We start from the raw sequence: 20,121 nt of genomic DNA, 5'->3' as shown, positions 1-20,121 counted from the left end.
CCTGACATCTGACACCTGTCTGAAAACATCTTCTCTCCAGGCCCGAGCTGAAATTGTTACTGGCGACTGTTTATCGTTTAACAGCCTTGACCACTTTATCATCCTTGGCCATTACCACGAGGCTTGCCGTCATGTTCCACGCTCGTTCCAAACTCGAGAGAAATGATTCATTCAGAGCTCACTTTTTATGCCGCGGTATATTCAATAGCCTTAAATGTCAGGTCAGTTCGTCCCGTCCAGCTCTCTGCCTACTGTCCTTCGCTGAAAGGACAGTTTGTTTGGCAACGTGTTTGTGAGGCCTACTCGGCTTTCTCTCCTCCAGCCAGATCTGCAGTCCTGGCCCACGTGTGACGATATATGGCAAATGCAAAAGTGCGTTGAAAACAGGATGTACTCTCCTTTGAGTGGAATCTCTGAACTAATCAAAAGGATTCCTTATGAGTAGACCTTGAATTGAGGGCATGAAGAAGGTTAAAATGAAGTGAGTATGTTAATGCGGGTCTCAGAGTTTCATAGGGGATGAGTGCTACCTGAATATTTTAAACTCTCCTCTATCATTAGCTCTTCATTAGTGCATTGCAATCCACCCTAGATTCATCTAATGGAAACAAATTATTCGCTCCTTTCTTCCCCCCCTACCTGCAATCTACTTACAACTAATCAGCACCATACAGTGACTAGGAATTGATTTTACTCACGTCTGACTTGCTATTTAGGTTAGGTTTTGAAGAATTGAAACGTTCATTTTCTCATTTAAGTTAAGCTCTTTGCTCTTCCACTGGTGTTCCGTGTCCCAATTTCATCCCAGTGTTTTTCATTTAGTCTGTCCTGTTTTGGTGCGTGTAAATGATTCTCAAAACATATTTTTTTTTAAACTAAAATTATTTGTGTTCAGCGAGAGGAAAACAGACATGACCCTGTTTACACAAACAGCTGCTTTCACACTGGATTTGTGCCTGCCCCAATTACATAGTTAGTCAGCCACGGAGTTTATGTCCCAGTGTTTTGTGACACAGGCAAAGCATCAGTGTTGCATTTTCTATTTCTGTTGTAATGTTTGTTAAATCTGAGCGTCTCCTGTGTGTTTTACGTCTCCTCCTCTGTTTGGCAAAGTGCACTGCTGCTCGGTGCTGCGGCTCACGCTGTCGGCTGCAGGTATTTTGTGGAATTCATTGTCACCTTTTTAATGGACGGCGAGCTGTCAACCAGATTCCAGTCTATTGGAATCTTTATGGCTCCCTCAGCAAATAGGAAGTGACAAGGTTGACAGGCCGGTGAGTGCGGACAGTTGAGCAGAGAGCCAAATGTCACACCATACCCTGTCAAAAGCCTTTTTCTTGCAGTTATAATGAGATTCGTGCTTTCAAATGAGCCTCGGTGGAGTGTTGAATCCATTAAAGCTCTCTCCCTGTTGATTTGTGCTTTCTGCTACCTTTATTATTACCGGTGTTCATCATTAGCACATACAGGAACTCCATGCACAGTTGATGTGAATATTCAGTAATTATACCATATTCTCTTTTATTTACCAGACCTCCTCTCAAAGGCATTTTGCAATATTTTCTATAATTTCACAGTTCTGAAGTGAAATGAGATGTTTTGTAACATGTCTTTAATTTATATCTGCAACTCTGTCAACTTACTGGAAGCAAAAACCAGTAACCTGCAAAACCATCATGGACAGCAATTTTAAATTCAGTGGTTAGAAATCAGAAAAAAATAACAAAATAAGCGTTTTATATAATATTGTAAATAGAAATTCTTCCAGTAACAAGGAAGCTGTATTTATAAAAATAGACCGGCTGTCAAATTAGCTTCGTTATGTTGTCCCTCATGCCAGGAAGAAACAGTGTTCACTAACAAAGACCACGCCAATAAAGATATGGATTTCGGATAGTTTAATAGATGGAGGAGAGCTAAGATGAATCAAGGGTCAGGTGGGTGAGAGGATGAGGATCAAGGGATGGTGGGATGAGGGGAAAAATCAGGGGCTCGGATGATGGACTGGTGTCAGCTGGAGGCAGGAAGATGAGAGGGAAGTGGGGGGAGTTGAGTCTCTTGGTGGGGGAGCCGTCTCTTCATGTACTTGGATTTTTTGGATGGTGCCCCCACTGGTTCAGATATTCAAACAGAAGAGAGTAAAGGGAGAGAAAGAAAAGGAACAGGTCAGGTGTTTTAAATGCAGATGTGTTGGTGGTGTGTTCTTTGTTCCCAAACCCAGTTATAAAACTTCAGTGAAACATAATTATGTGCACGTAGGAATGTACAGCACTTTTTTCCTAACAAAATAAACCATTGTAAAACATTTTGTACATAGTCAGCAAAGTATAAAAAAACCCCTCAAGTGTCTTGGCACTGATACTGAAAAATGCCAATATTCAGACCCTCTCAGCTCTATCTAGGACTGACTAGATGTAATTAGAAACATAAAAGGAAATATTTGTTTGTTAAATTACATTTCTGAGCTGGAGCCAAGCTTGTATTATGCCAAATAAACAAAACTGTTATTGGTGAATTGAGCATTTCAAATGCATTTCTTGGAACCGAAGTCAGATACACGTGGTGTCAGGTTTGACAAGGTCAGCAGTGCCTGTCCTGTGAAAATCAAATTAAAATATGCATTTTAGTTTTCCTTTTACTTTGTGCTTTTATGCTCTCTTTGTTATTTCAGTCATTAGAAACTTAGATTAGAAAATGCATACTTTAGCTGCCTCAGTTCAAGAAAATGCCAGCTGTTTTATGCATGCGCTATTAATCCCAAATGCTGCACAAGGCTATAACAAAACCACGGCTCTAAATTTGCATTATTTTTATGTTGTCGTTGGCCGCTGTGCTGTCGCTAAGCCAAATTGCTTGTGACATTTTCTAAGGTGGATGAATGAATGAACGCACGGCCTGATTGTTGTTTAATGGTGTTTAGTCACAGTAAAGTTTTCTGACCTGTCCTGTTTGCTTCAAGACCAAGCAGCATTGGATCAGAGAGAAAGAAAGTGTGATGTTTTTGTTTTAAACTTCATTTGGCTCCATGTAAACGCACTCTCTCCCAAGGGTATTTCATCTTGTGGTCTTTGCAGTGGAAGAAACAGATCTTAATTAGCATGGATTTCAATTGGAGTTTACTAAATTGCCTCTTTTCTGTACCAGGCGTTCCTGCACTACACATCACTGCATGCTAGGGAGCAATGACAGGGTTGACTTTTAATCAATGTTGCTTGCGCAGTAATTGTAACACAGTATGTGCATTTCTCTGTGTTAATTTCCTTTATTTAGGAGTACACACAATGTATTCAGTCTTTCAAACACAAGGGATTGTCGTGATTTATTGACTTCCTAGGGTTTTTACTTTTTTTTTGCACAACACTACAAACAATGCAACCGCGACCACGAATATAAACTTGTTTGATGTGAATGGTTCTACGTCTCAGCTAATCCCTAAAATGCCTTTTGATATAATTATAAAGGACTGACTAAATAATCTGTTTAAAATATGGAGGGATATGCTTTGAATCCTCTTTAGTGGCATATTGCACTGTTTCGTTGCTGCTTGCTTTGTCACATACTGTATATATTACACCACTGTAGACTGAAAGGATGGCACAGTACATCCTAAACACAACACTGCATTACTAAACAATTCTTTCTATTAAAGGACTTGTGCTATAAAAATGACATTGCAATAGCCACTTAATTTTGAGGTAAAATGGACTCGATATCTCATATTTAAAACCCACAGCAGAATTTAATTTCTTTTTTTTTTTTTTTTTACATCTGGCTGCTCAGTCTCAAAGCTGTTCCTCTGCCTTTTCAGCCCATGTATTTTTCATTCTGCTCACTCGAGTTTGCTGAAGGTGTGCTCGCAGTCATTCACCCAAGGAAAGTATTCCAGTCTGTTAAGTTAATCACCATTTTTGCTTTTGCTTAAGTAATGAGCTTTGACATCCCTAAAATCAGCCAGGTTGATTTTCTGATTCCTTCTCTAGTAATTTCAAGCCTTGTGGTCGTCTGTTTTTGATTTGGTTCGTGTTACCCTGTCATTTTCAGGAACCGTTTTATAGCAAACGAGCTACTTTTTTTTCTTTGGCACAAGATGAAATATCTCAACTGTCATCTGCTGCTTTTAAACAGATTCAAGACTAGAAACTGTAAATCTTAACTCTGTTAAGCTCTGTTCATTAGCCATGAACATAATTGAACTGATGACACGAGAATCTCAAGGTGGATATTTGCATGCAGCGTGCACACGCGCACACACAGATTGAAATACGTTAGGGTTAAATAAGCTGTGTGTGAGCTTGCATGTGGTCTTTCAGCTTTCATTAAGGTTACACAGCTGTAAATTACACTTTTCTTGAAAAAAGACAGCAGGAGAGGGCAAGATAACTGTATGAAATAAAAATGGAGAGTGTTCACAGCAAGCTCATCAGGATGCTGTCTGTAGCAGTGGCATCAACCAAACAGCTGAGTAAAGTGGACATTTGCCCGTGATCTATTTCTTGCTGGGAGGACTGTTTGAAGCAGGGACCACTCAGGGCACATTGCAAAAATAACTCCATCTTATGAAGTAGTTCTTATTATTGAGGCCTAAGAGTCTTGTTGTCTTTAAACAAGTGAAAAAAATCTGTCGCCATGTTTCCAAAACAAATCAGCTTGTTTTCTATAAATGAGTGGCGGCATCTTGAAAGGACACAGAACATTATAAAGTGGGAGAAGTTTGTTCAGGGTGTGCTGGTTTTTGAAGTAAATGTCTTTTTTTTTGTCGCATATGCAAGGAAGCTGGTATTTGGAGCAATTTGCAAAGCTCGGATGGCCATGAAACTCTCCTGCTTAAAAGGTTTTATTAGAAAATATTTTGTTCTTCAATAAAAGTTCTGCCCTCTCTAAAAACTAAAAGCTGCTCTATTTTTCATAGTCAACCAAATGGCTTCATGTAATGTGAAAGGTGTTTATGACAAACCCACAGAAAATGATCGCTCAGTTCTTCCTCCTTTTTAGCCTCTTTCAGCTCATTGTTTTGGTTGTGTGGTCGCCAACTTTACTGTTATTTCCAGCAACAGGCGTCTGTTTCCTGCAGCAAAACCCAATGTACACTACCTGCTCAGCACCAAACAGTTAGCAACTAGCTGGCGTAGCAGCAAGCAGCTACAAGATGTCAGATGTTTACATCAGCAGATGGTGGAGACCAAAACAGAGGTTTGACTTACATTGATCAGGTGGCCACAGCAGAAAAATGAACCCATAATTACATGTACGTGAAAGTATTTGATTTTATGTATGTGAAAGTATTTGCAGTTTTATCAAAAACATATTTGGATATTGAGAAGCTGCTTGTCATTTGTGAAGTTCACATACAGACCTGAACTCATTCTACTTTCAAAGTCTGGATCAGTTTTAAATGAATTTAGCAACGTTTGTGCAGTATTTTGTTCAAACTCTTAGTACTTAAAAAAAAAAAAGCTCTATTGGCGATCCCAATTTACCACAGATGCATACATGCACACACACACACACACACACACACACACACACAAACATGCACACAGAATAATCAGACAGCCAGTTGATGCTGAACTGTTGCTCTAGAAGCACTTCACTCACCATGATTGAAAAGCATTACCATTACTCACCTGATGCTCGAATCAACACAATGAGCGTCCTATAAAGTGTTCAAATAACACTTCCTCACTTCCACCTCCAGCAATAATGATGCTAATGTCAGCTTAGCTCTTATTTCACTGCCGAGCTCTTGCTTCAATGCCATCTTTTCAAGGACCCCCCCCAAAAAAGAAAAAGCAATGGCATAAATAAGTGTGTGGATGGCATGTTTGCTCAGTGGGGAATTTACTTTGTCATTGGAAAGATAATAAAGGAGGCAGGGTAATGAAAAATCTGGTTGGAGGGCAAACCACTGCGAGCATGACAATGTGCAGCCGTGATGGGAGCACAGGAGGATGATGGCAGGAGGAGAGGAAGTGAAAGTCTTTCCTTGGTCCTGCTGTTCTGTTGGGTGCTTCCAATCACAAATCACTGTGCCACATGTCTGCAGACAAAAGGAGTCAAGCTTTGAAGGAGTGTGGCAATATTTCAGAGGGGGATAGTAGCAGTGTGACTGCTGCCTGTGCCCAGCAGGGGGTATATGAATGGTATAGCTGATGTAGTTGGAAGTGTGTTTTTTTTTCTTCCTTACAGTGAGTGTGTGTCTCTGTGCATGCCTACTATTTAATAGATGACATTCGAGCGTGCCTATGTGGATATGTGTGTGGCTGCATATGTGTGTGCGCTGTGTCATTGGAGCTCCTCCAGTCCCTCCAGCAGTGTGTGACGGTTGCAGCTGTGAGGGGAAGCTCAGCTCGCTCTTCCTGCATCAACAGCAGAGAGGGTCTGAAAGCTGCAGGGTTTGTGTTTGTGTGTGTGTGTGTGTGTGTGTGTGTGTGTGTGTGTGTGTGTGTGTGTGTGTTCCTTTGCCTTCTAACTGGTGGCTGTTGAGGGGCTGTGGGACAGCGGGACAGAGCAGCAGGGAGGCAGTGGTCCAACCTCCACTAACCCCCATCAGGCACAAAGCCAAGAGCCTGCTACTGAAACAAGCCACACACACATCAACTTGCAACAACACACACACACACGCACTCGCAGGAATGTACGAGTACACTTGCACCGACTCGTATCTGCACGCTATTTACCAGCAGGCCTCCTGGACACTGACACCCTGAGTCATTGTTGACTTGGCATTTATTTCTTGAAGTTAAATCAGTGTTCGGCACTTTCACTGAAGCCCTGCCGCGGAGTTCTGAGCGCTCGTATCAATGCTCGCCAGTTCTGTTGGACAGTGCATAATGGCTTTATCACTTCTGTTAAGTGTTGTAGTAGTGGGAGTAAAAGCATCACAAATCGTTGTTGGCTTTATCCTGCTGACAGAAGGATGTGTTCGCAATTACTGCACGGAATTAGTTCCATTTCAGTACAATCACTCCATCTGTCAGAGCTGATATATATCTTAATATGAATGTCTAATTTCTGCGAAGGAAATGTCCCTGAGAAAAAACTTTATGACCCCTTTGGCCAGGCCTTTAACTCTCCCCAAATTAGTTTCCTTACTCCATATCCTTTAAAACTTTATTTCCTTTACTCCCCCAGAGTCCAGAGGAAGACGAGGAAATGAATGAAAGGACATGTTTCACAGCTGCAGTCATGAACTTTGGTAAATGTCCTGTCTACCTCTGTAAAATGCTTTCTCCTGTGTCTCATAGTTGTCGTCTAGATCAGTGGAATGAAAACGAAAAGTGTATTTCTCTTCCACAAAGTGTGTTCTTTTTCAGATTTTTATCTACTTTTTTGCTTTTTTCACCACTTTAAGCCTCCACAAATCTCTCAAACGAAGGAATCCTAAAAAGAAGAGCATTCCTCGCCGCTCATGCAAGGCCCTGACCTGTGAGCTGGAAGCAGAAGTTTCTTTTAAGGTGTTGCAAAAAGATCCTCAGTGCACCCAGAGTCTGCTCTAAACTTCATACTGTGCACCATTCACAAAATAAACTTCATGTGGAAACACTGCCTCTATTCCAGGCGTTCAAATGCGAGACTCCAAGCATTTTTCAAGAATTTCGTCTTGTTAAGCAGTCGAGGTCTCTCTTTTATGCCTCTCAGGTTCTGTCATACTTTGCTCTATGTAAGCGTTGAAAATTAATTAAAAATCAAGTGTTTTTATAAGTCGACTATGCTACACTGCCACTTCAGCCATAACGTATCTTGAGAGACTTGTGAAATATAGGCTCAAGAAATAAAATGAACTTGTGACATACAGAGCCATCAACACTGTAAGACTGTATTCCTGCACAGATGTGCTTTGAACTAAATGCTAACGAAAGCTTGCTAACATGCTCACAAATGGCGATGTTAAGCAGGTGTCTGCACATCTGCATTTGATTCACACTTAACACAGAGTACAGCTGAGGCTGATGGGAATGTCTTTGGTTTAGCACATATGATAATGGCCTGATGATGGCGGCAGATGAAAACTCAGATTATCACCAAATAATTACAGATCATCCAGAGGAGGATATGAATGTCCAAATTTTATGGCAATCTGTCCACTTCTGTCCATCAGTCGCAAAAGTCAACTTTATGTTGATGCTAGAAGAAAAGCCAGCAGGGTTCATCCTGCTGAAAACATGAATATTTGTACTAAATATCATTTCTCTCTATCAGTCCTTGAGATATTTAAGTCTGGATCAAAGTGGTCTTACATTGCTGTCCCTATAGCCCTGCTGCTAGCGTGGTTAAAAAAGAAAAGAAAAGTAACATCAAAACTTTAAAAATAACACTGAAGAAAAGCAAACCTGTACACACTGTTCATCTTTTTAATCTGTTCACATAACCTTTTCTTGTTTGCTGTTATTTCTTTACTTGCTACATCTTTCCTTGATGTGCTGTCAGCCAAGAATTGTTGCAGTTTCTTTTAATCTCAAGATCTCAAGTTAATTAGATAATCAACCAGAGAACAAAAGTTTTTTTTTTTCTTTTATTACTTATATTGTTTATCGGAGATCCAGAGCGCCATGCCAGCATGCATAGATGGTGTCTTGACTTAACTGTGGCAACTAAGTTAAGCTGAAAGTGTCAGATCAAGGTAGCCATTATTGAACAACACACCAGCCTGTACTTCAGTCTTAATTATTTATGTTCATGGTGTATTATACCATTCAAGCCACCCACCCAGTTGCCCTGCCAACAAGAATTCTTTTGGTTGTAGCCCACTGGACAGTATCTGCTTCAAGTTCAACACTGTATGCAGGCCTATCCCTCACAATAATTAGCCAGAAAAGAAAAACCCTCACATCAGATCACCAGGAAAAACATTCTTACAACACAAGGCAAAAGTTCATAAAAAATTCATACAGTTTGCTTTGAAACTCCCAAACCCACCCCAGAGAGCAGTGTGTTCATGTCATGATCCACTCTCACGAATCCTCCCAACTTGTTTTTGTGATGAATTATCTCGAGAAATCGGCCTCTTGTTTTCTCAGATAAAGTGACCTGTTATCATGAGAAAACGATCCTTGTCATCTCGAGATAACGAAATGATTAACTCGAGATCGCCAGATAAATGCACGAAAAAAGTAATTGCAAACGCAGCCGTTGTCGGTTTCAGTCGCTGTGGCTTTGGCCCTCGCGCTCATTATTAATTGTGTGCACTGTGAGAGGATGCTGTAGGAATGCAAGCCTCTGCTATAGGAACATAATAATTTATTTTTTGTTTTTCTCTGAGTCAGTCAGTTCCCAGAACCATTAGTGCAGGTTTTTTGGTCAGAGTGTGTGTGTGTGGGTCGAAGGACATCAGGCAGATGGCCTTTTCCACCCGTCGGTCTTGGGGAGTGGGGGACCATGTAGGTGTGAGCAGGAATGCACAAGGACAGAGAAGTCTTTGACCAAGAGAGAAGCCTCTGCTTATTAGGTCACCCATCTCTCCCCATGCCTGTGTCTGTCCTCCCCTCCAGACCTCCTCCCTTTCCCCCTACCTCCACCTCTCTCCCTGTTTCTCCGCTTCTTTTGTCCGTCTCTGCATGCCCAACTTATCTCTGCATTCTCTGCCAAGCCAATCAACAGACAGGGTAAATAATGTTAACACTCAGTTACGCTTACTGACAGCTTCCACAACGTGAGCCTGAGACTGGAATCGAAACGGGGCAGCAAGTCTGTACTATTAAGGTAGGCGCTGCACATGGTGAAAGAATTGCATTAGCTGCAGAGCTCCGGTAATGAGAGTAAATCCTAGCTATCTTGTTGCTTTGTCAGGGATATCTTGGCTACAGTCTTGATTCCTTTAGATTAATATCAACGTGTAGACATGGTGTAGCGGCACAGTGGCTTTGATCCTCTGAGGCTCGAGCCGCACAGTTGAACTGTCTTCTCTCTTTTGCTCTGAAATCCAGTAAAGCTTTGTGCGCTATCTTTTATCATCTTCACCTCCTTTGATTTGAAATTGTTGTCTGGAAAATGTCCTTCCAGGTTCCCCGGGCTCAAGTGGTCAAAAAAAAAAAAGAAGAAGAACAAGGGGAAGACATTCTATCAGTACTCTTCACATAATTGTGCAATTTCAAAAGTGTGAAGTCATGATGAGTGTAGGAAACAGACATGAGCCCGTGGAGGTGAGAGCTGGAGCTATAGCAGCAAGATGAATATTGTCTGTGTCACTTTGTGGCATGTCAGTGAAATCTCTGCTGGTTTTTCAGCATCTTTGGAAAACACGCAGTACATACGCTCGACCGAGCAACGCCACATCCGATCAAGGCCGTAAATAATGCATGTTTAAAGCTTGACTCATGTTTTTGAAGTTTAACGCGGCAGACAGACCCACCTAATACATGCCTGCATGATGCAGATGTGTGCCAACGGGACGGAGATAATCGAGACATTTGCATGACATGATTTTTAGAGACATCATTTCCCTATTGCAGTGGCTTTAATGTGTCTTGCAGCCAAAATGAGAACTTAATTTTTTTTTACATATTTAAAGATGTTTATAAATGCATACCACCAAGTGCAATGATGTATGAGTTTGTGGCTGTATGTGAAACCCTGCTAGTAGCTATCTGAGAAAAAGTTGAAGAGGAAGAGGAGAGATTTGAGGTCGCCGACAGGGCTGTCTGTCACTCAGTTCCCGCTTGGCTCCAGAAACAAACCTCTCAGAGCTATCTCTCACCCTCGGGGTATTCCCTTGGTGTTAGCCGTGGCGTGGTTGATGGTTGTCATTGTTCAACTCCATTTCACATCTCGAAGAGGCAGCTTTCCAAAGCAAACAAACAATCACGCTGCCATTCTGCTCTTAAACTTCATTGTGCCACGCGGAGCCTCCCCTGCCTCATTTGCATTCGCCTCCATGTTTTATTCACAAACACGGCAGTGAAGTGAATCAAATCTGGTCACCGCATTTAGTTTAAGTTATCAGTTTTAGAGGTATTTGAGCTCAAGTGAGGTGCTTGAAGCACTAACAGTATTCAGAGCGACACGTGACCTCTGATTACCAGCGATGGGAAAGAGACGGTGTGCGCAGGAGAGAGTGGGAGGGATGTGCAGGGTATTTGCTGATTCATACAACACTCACCTACACTAACAGGAGCTGTCTGAGGAAGAAAGGGGAGGCAAGGAAGAGAAGAGACAGGAGTGGGAAGGAGGTGGTAATGATTCATGTGAAATGGGGAAGGGAAATAAAACCCGTCCGCCCGATCGGAGGTGAGGTTTCCTGTAGAACGAACTAGAAAGGGAGCGAGAAGAATGAATATGTACAAAGCAGGAGGAGGGGGATCAAGATAAAGAACGGGGATGAGTACACTGACTCTCTCTCACTGGGGAGTCGTTCACTCAAATGTTGACACTGCAACAGTAGTTCTTTCTTCCTAGTTCACTTCAGGCTCAATTTGTTTTAGACAAACCACCTGAGCTCCAGAGACAAGTACTCAAAGGGAAGAAGTCAGTTAGGCTCGTTAACCCTTTGATGGTTCCCTTTGGCTTTAACGACAAAAAAAGAGTATTATTCTTTCAAATGAAGCACTATTTTTTTTTTTTTTTTTTTTTAAAAGAGCCTCTACCAAATGGTTGAGATGTCCGTTTATGGTAAATCTGCACTTTCACCAAATTGTACACATCTATTGACAGTAGAAATACACTGTGAATATTGAAAATGTAAAAAACCCAAACCCAGCTGTAATAACTTCAACACCGACAGAGTGAAATAACATTCATTTATCATACCGACAGCAGTTTATAATCAGAGAACTTTGGCAATATTCAGGTTTTAAAAAATGTTGCATGTATTACCATAAAAAGACATTTATATTGGTTGCTAGATCATTGTTTTTTTTAATTTTTTTATTTACATTTTAGTCATCCAACTTTTTCAGGGGTATTCGTTTACATAATTGTGTTTATTTATTAAGCCATTTGCTAAGATTGATTATTCTGCCACTAATTGCCTGGAAGGAAGTCAACTGAAAAGGTGTGATTCTGAAAACCGCAGTGCACCCTGGGAATTTATTTGTGCCTTACATACTTAAACAGAGCGCAAGAAATGGTTCAAGCAGGTCGAGGAAAGGACAACAAAACTTCCTGCGGGATATTACATCTTCAAAGAGCATTAAATGCTTCATCTAACATTTTGATAATGTTCTTTACGTGTGTGTGTGTGTGTGTGTGTGTGTGCGTGTGTGCGTGTGTCTGTGTGTGTGTGTGTGTGTGTGTTGCTGTAGATGGATGACTGACCGCCGGTGTAAAGGTCAGAGGTTGACACCTCCAGCGGGGGAGAATCGGATTGACTAGTTTAAAAACAATGTGATAAGAGCCCTCTGACCAAACACAAGGGAAGCTCCTGGTTAGGTTGTGTGTGTGTGTGTGTGCGTGTGTGCGTGTGTGTGTGTGTTTGTTATAAGGCTGAAGGTGTTAGCTGAGAGGCCCAGCTGCTGCTGAGGTAAAGGTTGTGAAATGAACAGATAAGACAGGAAACCTCTGACAGCCCAATGACCAGACACAAGATTTATCATGACCTGTGAACCTAGAAAAGCTTCTTCTGCCCTGAATCCTGCTTATTATGGTGTGTGTGTGTGTGTGTGTGTGTGTGTGTGTGTGTGTGCGCGCCTGTGTGTGTGTGTGTGTGTGTGTCAGTGATGGTGCTCGCATGTTTGTGTACATGGGCAGCCACTTTGATATTTTCCATCAAGGGGATTGCACCTCTTCAAGTCTAACCTCACATGCCTCCTCACTCTAAAGCTCTGTGAGAAAAAGGCTTTTTGTCTGTGTCTGTTTCCAATTTAATGGGATGGAATAATGGGATAAAAGTGCTGGCGTCTCACGATACAGGTTTTCTACCCTACACACAGGACAGTTATTCAGTTCACAATCCGCAATTGTTACAATCTGCATTGAACTTTCTAGGTATATTATGTAGAGGTAGAACAGTAGAGATATCTGTTTGTTGTTCAGCCAGTTTTGACCTATTAAATATCAGAAATCAGCAGGGGGGGATCTTCCCTAAACAATGTGTACACTTTTTTGGTTCTTAAATATGTGTCCCCTTTAAAAGGATCAGGTCTACACTTAAACCCGAAATGAAATGATTTTGAACCAGCTGTAAACACAGCACTGACATGTTATCACCTTTCAGGTTGATATTGTGAACTGTTATTTCCGGTCATTATGAAACAACATTATCTTTCACTTGGTCATGTTTGGCACCTCATGAATGTATGTAGGTCCTTGTTTCACCATGACGTGCTGCTGTATTGATTATAGTATAGCAGATTTAAAGGAATAGTTTGACATTTTGGAACCAGTTTGAAGGCAACCAGCAGGGGACCTCAGGAATTTTACTTGTCCCAGGCACATAAAATACAGCATATAACCCCCTTTACACAGCTAATTGTTGGTTTTACACTTTAGTCTTTGTATGGATCAAGCAACAAGACATAACGTGTTAATCAGTGAGCTTTAGAGGTGCTGGTGGGTAGATTTTGTAACCTTTGGATAGAGCCAGGCTAGCTGTTAACCACTGTTTTCAGTCTTTGTGCTAAGCTAAGCTAACAATTAGCCTCATATGAGAATACATGAATCTCTAGGCAAGAAGGAGAATAAGTGCATTTTCTAAAATGTTGAACTAAGAGCTGCTAAACCCACCCAAAATGGAGTGGGTGAACAAATGGAGAATGTTCAATGGGAATATAGAATATAGAATAGAATTTTCTACTTGATGAAAATTGATTTCTCAGGAAAAACTGAATATTTGTCATTTTTGGAGTTGTTTGGCATAAATGTGCTTAGATATTAAAATGTTGTTTTGTATGTGTTGTTCACAGAAAAAGTAGACAATCCTGATTAAAACCTGTGTCATTTATGTATATTTCGCCCGAAGCCCCTTAACCCTAAATGGGTGTTCAGACCGAAAACTGTCCCTCGTCAAAACAAGGCAAGGTGCTGCATTGGTTTAAATACACAACAGTAACACCATTTTACTTCACAGCAGTATGTAATATCTGGAAAGCTGAGGCAATCATTTTATCTGTTGTCTTGATGACTGCAAATTAAACAGTGAACTTACTATTCCTGTTTCAAAGCAATCTACCAGGACTGTGAGCTTGCATGAATTTAATTGGCCAGTGCAGAGGCTTGACAGGTGATTGGGCTGCAGCAAAAGCTGAGCCCAGTTCAGCTTCTTTGTCAGACGACCCTACTGCTGAGCTAATGTCGGTCTTAACATGGCTTAAATGTCCATGGATTGGGTCTGTGGGGTGAAGTAGCCTCAGTCCAAAAATGTCAAAATCAGCCTTTAAAAATGAGTCGACTGTCATACTCACCAGGGCGTCCCCTGCTGTCTCTCTTTTTTTGTGTCCCCGTGTGTGTCTCTCAGCTGCGGGGCGGCCCTCGTGGCCGGGATGCCACTGTGTGCCGTGCCAGTCCACGGTGGACGGTGAGGGGCAGGAGGAGGGGACTGAGTGCAGGAGACTGAGAGGAGGCGGCTCGCACCAAACAGGAGACATGAACCTCTGCTGGAACGAGATCAAACGCAAGTCCCACAACATCCGGTAAGAGGACGTCCACAGTGGTGTTTACTGTAAGAGTCTGGAGGGATGGACGCTGTCAGAGCCAAGACGCTTATTGTATCTGAGACGAGGAAGTGGCTGCATTTAGAAACTTAAGTGGAGATACAGCAAGATACAACAATCGCTGTAAACTGCAGAGTACATTTCTACCTACATGCCGGTCGTCTCAAAAGAAATACAAATGCTCATTCCTTCCGTGACTTCGTATGGATACAAAACCTTTTTTCTGAGGAAACATCCTCTCAGTTTCAGCTTTACACAGGTTGTTTGTTCAATGCCACATTCTGGTTTACTGAGAGTTTACTGAGCGGCTTACTGAGCACTCCCACAACTCCAGGCATTTCTGTAGAAGGACAGATCAGGACACAGAACCAAGAGGCAAGACAACATCCTGCGTCGCGGTCGCCACATTTGCAAACAAATCCCTCTTTATAACCCAGTTGTTGTAAATTAGCCACACACACACACACAGATGCTATAGATGTATATTGGAACTAATATGTTTTTAGATGAGTCTGATGGCTTTTGGCTAAACCAAGGTCATCAATTCATAGACTCGGATTTGCCAGGAAATTTGTGCTTTTCGTAATTGAATAATAAGTGAGAATTGCGTTTTTTAATTAATCTGGCAGTTCTCCACAGATACAACCACTCCTTTTGTGGTCGTATCTGTGTTGAAACAATGCTAATATGCATAAGTTTATGCCCTGCCTGTGACACAGGGGAAAAAAGGCCTAATGATGTCTAACATCTATATGTGCTGTCTCTTTCTTTGTTTGCTTTCCATTTTCCTCTGACGATTCTTGTTCACGTTCACGGTCAGTTTTCAGGCAATTAAAAAAAAAAAGTACTGTCTAATAATCTGCTGTCACCCAATAATGCATATTTCAGTGCCCTTTCCAGTCAGCAGATTAATTATTGATATCACACTGGTTAATACTGTCATTGCACAAGTTACACTCAAGAGGTTTTCCAGTGAAAAACAATTAGAGGGCATTCATGTTGTTCTTTGATGCTTAATTGGAAGCTGTCCAGGCTTGCCGCATCATTTCTGTTTCTTCAATTTAACTGGCAGCCTGTTTAGACAATTGGCCCCTTAATTGCTTACTTGACCCTGATGCATCTGGGAAGCGGGAGGGGGAGGTTAAGGAAGGATAGTTGTGAAATTGGTTAAGACAGTTTCCCCTGCAGTCCTGTGTAATGAGATCACTATGGATGGCCTGCAGTGGCTGTTTATACCCGAGCTGCACTCTGACTTCATCAGGCTGAGAGAGGAAGCGGGGGGGGAGGGAGGAATATAGGAAGGAGTCGATGGAGGGATAGCGAGAGAGGGAGAGAGACCAGACAGCTGGTATTAAATCATCAGAGAAGAGAGATGGGATGCAGGGACCTGGGAGGGGCAGAGAGAAAGAACAATACAAGAATGAATGAATGAGAAAGAGGTTGACTGAAAAGCTGTCTAACCTTGAGGGTGAGAGTTGTCCAGAGGAAATGTCTGACTGCGTTTAATGCCAGCGGCTGGACAATTGCAGACGACTGGCTTTGTAATGGCATGTCTGGCATTGATTGACAGGTGGTTGAGGCTCTGTTCCAATAAAAGTCACGGCTGCTTCCGCCTATCCTTTAAACTCTCATGCATTAAGCCTTACAGTATACTTCACATTGACTTAAGTGAAACTTCCTCTGTTGTGCTTTGGTGCTCATTTCTTAACAAGACTAAGATGCTACAGCCACACTAACAGCTCTATAAGGCTGCACACAGGCACAGCAGTACTTTAAGCTCAGAGCTAACATTGGCATGCTAACACGCTCGCAATGACTAATACTAACATGCTGATGTTATTCATATTTTCAAACCCTCAAACCGGGACCCTTAACTGTGTTGCACATGTATGTGCTTATGCATGCACCTTGCACACCACTTTCAACACCATGAACGCTATGTACACAGCATTATCATTGTGATACTCTATGAAGGAGGGAGGAAACCTCCTGGAGCTCTTTAGAACAGACAGACTTTCTCTTCTGTTTGACAGATAACCGTAAGCATAGTTTTTATTATTAAACCTTTTTTTTTTTTTATCACACTGACAGGTTCCTTCAGAAAAAGCCTGGGACATTTCCCTCATGACTCACAGACAACAGCCTTAACAACTGATTGATTGACACACACAGACAAATCAGTGTTGGATTCAGATGCGCGGTGCATTGTTCATGTTTTTATATTAGTAATAATGAGTGGGACAGAACATGGTGAAAGTCTACGTAAGTGCTGAAAATAAGTATTATATAAGATTTGTTATTTTTAACTATGGTAAAACCAGGATAATTTTGTTGTGAATGTTGAAAACCAGGATACTCATTTATTTGTACTGGTCCAATCCCGCACAAACTGGTCACCGTAGTTAAGCAGGTATGATGTTTACTATGCTCAGCGTCTTAGTTTTAGTGTGCTAGCGTGCTAACATTTGTTAATTAGTAGAGGCTTATGGGATTATCTTTAGTTTTGCAGGTATTTGACCTGATAATGAAGCTCAATGAAAAGTTAAGAGATGACCAGATTCATTTTTGAGGGGGACATGAATGAAGGATTCATCATCTGGGAACCGTAAATGTTTCTGCTGCATTTTGTGCACATCTGTCTAGTAGATGTTGAGATATTTGACTGAATAAGTGAAAACCTGCTGGTTTCTCTGTTGGGAAAACTCAGGGGATCATCAAAGTCAGTCGGATTCATCCTCTGGGGATGTCTGTACAAGATTTCATGTCAACCCATTCAGTAGTTGTTGACATATTTCAGTCTGGACCAAAGCGGTGGACTGACTGACACTAGCGCAGCTAAAGGTTAAGCTGTTTTCCAAAATGACGATGGTGTGAAAGCACTTGTATTCTCCCCTTGCTGAAAACACCCAGAGAATTTAACAAATTAAGATAAGAAGTAAATAACGTAGAAAATGCATTCGCTAAATGTTTACAGATGGCAGTGGCACAGGGAATTTATCAGTGTGACACAGTCTAGCTCAGCTAATTGGACTCAGCCCTGATAACAGAAGGTTAGGGGTTTGATCACTTTTTTGGCGTGTTGTATGGAAATGAGGGGAAATCATTACACTGTGAGCGAGTCTACGCACACTCACCAGCTGCATAGCATGTGTTATTCACTACAAAACAGTGTTTTGATGCCATTGGCAAAAAATGTAGACATGCTGTTCTTATTGCTGTGTGCTTTGTGCTATATCAAGTTGTGGTTTAATGTCTTATGCAGGATTGGGATAATAGCCCCAAACCAGTGGACCACAACAGTGTATTGCGGTGTGTCTATCATATTCACTGCTGAATGACTGCAAATTTCTAAAACAGACATTTATTACAGTAAGCATATTGCTGAGGCCATTCAGCCATCTGTAACTACTGTGTAAGAAAATATGATATGAGAGTGTGGGAGGTTTCAGTGAATTCACTAAGCTATTTACTAAGTAGAGGCTGTGTGTTAGAAACGGATAAGCTATTTTTGATGGTTGTGTAATGCACTCACTGGACAATCAGGGAATTATCCGGCATTCCTACTTCATCCCTTTTGTTTCCATCTCCTTGGACACATTTGAAAAAAGAGAAAATAAATCTTCTGACTACTTCCTCCAGTGTTTTATGCGAAGCTAAGCTAACCGGCTGCAACATCTTATTTACAGTACAGACAAGAGAGTGGTATCGATCTTCTCCTTCAAGTCTTGGCAAGAAAGCGAATAAGCATATTTTCCCCAATGTTGAACGATTTTTTTTTAAGGTCAGCTGAAGGCGTTGTTCCCATCAGTGTTATTTTGTAACTCCTGCTCAGCTTATGTTTGCGTTAGCGCTGTGATCAAGGCGTATACTTCCACTGAGACCAGCTGTACTGCATCCTTTCCCTGCACTCGTGTACTATGGCAGTCAAACACACGACAGCTTGATGCTGAATCATCACAAATCCCCCCCAGTGTATTATTAGCGCAGACTGCTTAGTCAGTAATAGGTGAGAGTTCTTCAAATAGATTTTACATGCAACATAGCTGATTACAGTGTCAGCCATATTGCTCACAATGTCAAGCATTGTTGAGATTCTGGCCGCGCTGCATAGTAAGGTGCCCACTGTTTTGCTCTGCAGGGAATGCCCACCGGGGTTGGTGTGGGTGTCTCGGTGGCATGTTATGAATTTATTTGCCGCATGGCTCAGATAACTGCTGAGAGCCATCCGCCCACGCGCAGCGTCTGTCTGAGGCCAAGGGGACACCTCTGAGTCTGTTTTTGTCTCTGTCTGTTTTTGTCATTACCACAATGTTCCTATTCACCAGTATAGTTATCTGTTGATGCGGTTATCACTCGCTGTGTCTTTCATAGCCATTCACTTTCTGTTCCTGCTCTTCTTCTCTGCTGTTGCTATTTTTCTCATGTGCGTATCTCCACCTTTACTCTTCTCCTCCTTCCCTTGCTAGCGCCTTCTACTGACAGCCCAGCTTAGTGCAATGCCCTTTGGTTGTTCTGTGCTCCACTTTCCCTAAATCACCCTCTGGCAAGTTACAGTACAATGCCTGCAGGACTTATTGAGCTCCAATTACATGTTAATGATAATTGTACCATTCAAGGTCAGGGGGTGAAAGCCTAGTGCTGCTAGAAGGGATTGGGCTGGCAGGTGTGTGTGGGACTCTGGGATTCAGCCATCAGTCATTCAGTCACTTGAAGGAATGGATTTTGCTGTCACTGCTGCCTGAGAATCATTTTGAGATTCAGTGGTTTATTTCAGGGTAAGAAAAGAGCAGTGATTTCCAGGATGCTATGTATATATTTGCTCAGTCTCTTAGGGCAAATATTGCAATCGTGACCCACATTTCAGGTTAGGCTTCACCTGGTTTTCCATTTGCAAGTGGCAATTTTTGCGGTCTTAATTGGCTCACTTAGGCATGCAATCTTCCAGTCAGCCCTCATGCAAAGCCTATTGTCTTTTCCTTGAGAGACTGCCATTGACGTCACGTGTATCACTCTGGGTAAAGGCTGGTGAACCAGGGATTGGAGATACGATGAAGAAGGAATCACAGATTTGAGACTTGTGGGACGGACGCCATATCTGGTGGCAGGGCTGACGAAAACAAACTTTGATACACTGTAATGATAAAACAAACCAACGGGGAATTTGGAGCCCCATGAATAATTTGATGAATTACCATTGTGTGTGTGTGTGTGTGTGTGTGTGTGTGTGTGTGTGTTTGTGGAGCTTGAAATTAAACAAGAGTGAAGCTGCTAGGAGGGTACTGAACTGTGCCTTCATACCCATCATCTGGTGCAGAACAAATCAGAGGTGGTCTTACACAGATTAGAGACAATGTTGGACTACAGTGTCTGTTTGAGGAGCAGGAAAATATAATCAGGTTGTGTGCACACGCTGTACCCAGGCACGCTGTATATGGAGCAAATCAAATTCCCAAAGGAGTGAAAACATTGTATTCTGTTGGAGCTGCAAGAACAACGAGAGCTCCAGGATTGGAGACACACTTTGTACATTAGCTCTGTT

The 20,121-nt window shown here is 41.9% G+C and overlaps 1 protein-coding gene across 1 annotated transcript in view; it reads left to right on the top strand.

The window, feature by feature from the left end:
• Nucleotides 1-13,905: 13,905 nt before the first annotated feature.
• drp2 (dystrophin related protein 2) overlaps nucleotides 13,906-20,121 on the top strand; it is a 75,821-nt gene continuing 69,605 nt past the window's right edge. The window contains exons 1-2 of the mRNA XM_041944829.1: nucleotides 13,906-13,945; nucleotides 14,387-14,561. Coding sequence (XP_041800763.1) covers nucleotides 13,906-13,945; nucleotides 14,387-14,561 — 215 coding nt within the window. The remainder of the gene's footprint in view (nucleotides 13,946-14,386; nucleotides 14,562-20,121) is intronic.

This window comes from Chelmon rostratus, chromosome 9 (assembly GCF_017976325.1).
Source record: "Chelmon rostratus isolate fCheRos1 chromosome 9, fCheRos1.pri, whole genome shotgun sequence".
Lineage (NCBI taxonomy): Eukaryota > Metazoa > Chordata > Actinopteri > Chaetodontiformes > Chaetodontidae > Chelmon > Chelmon rostratus.
This window is presented reverse-complemented; position numbering and strand designations above follow the sequence as displayed.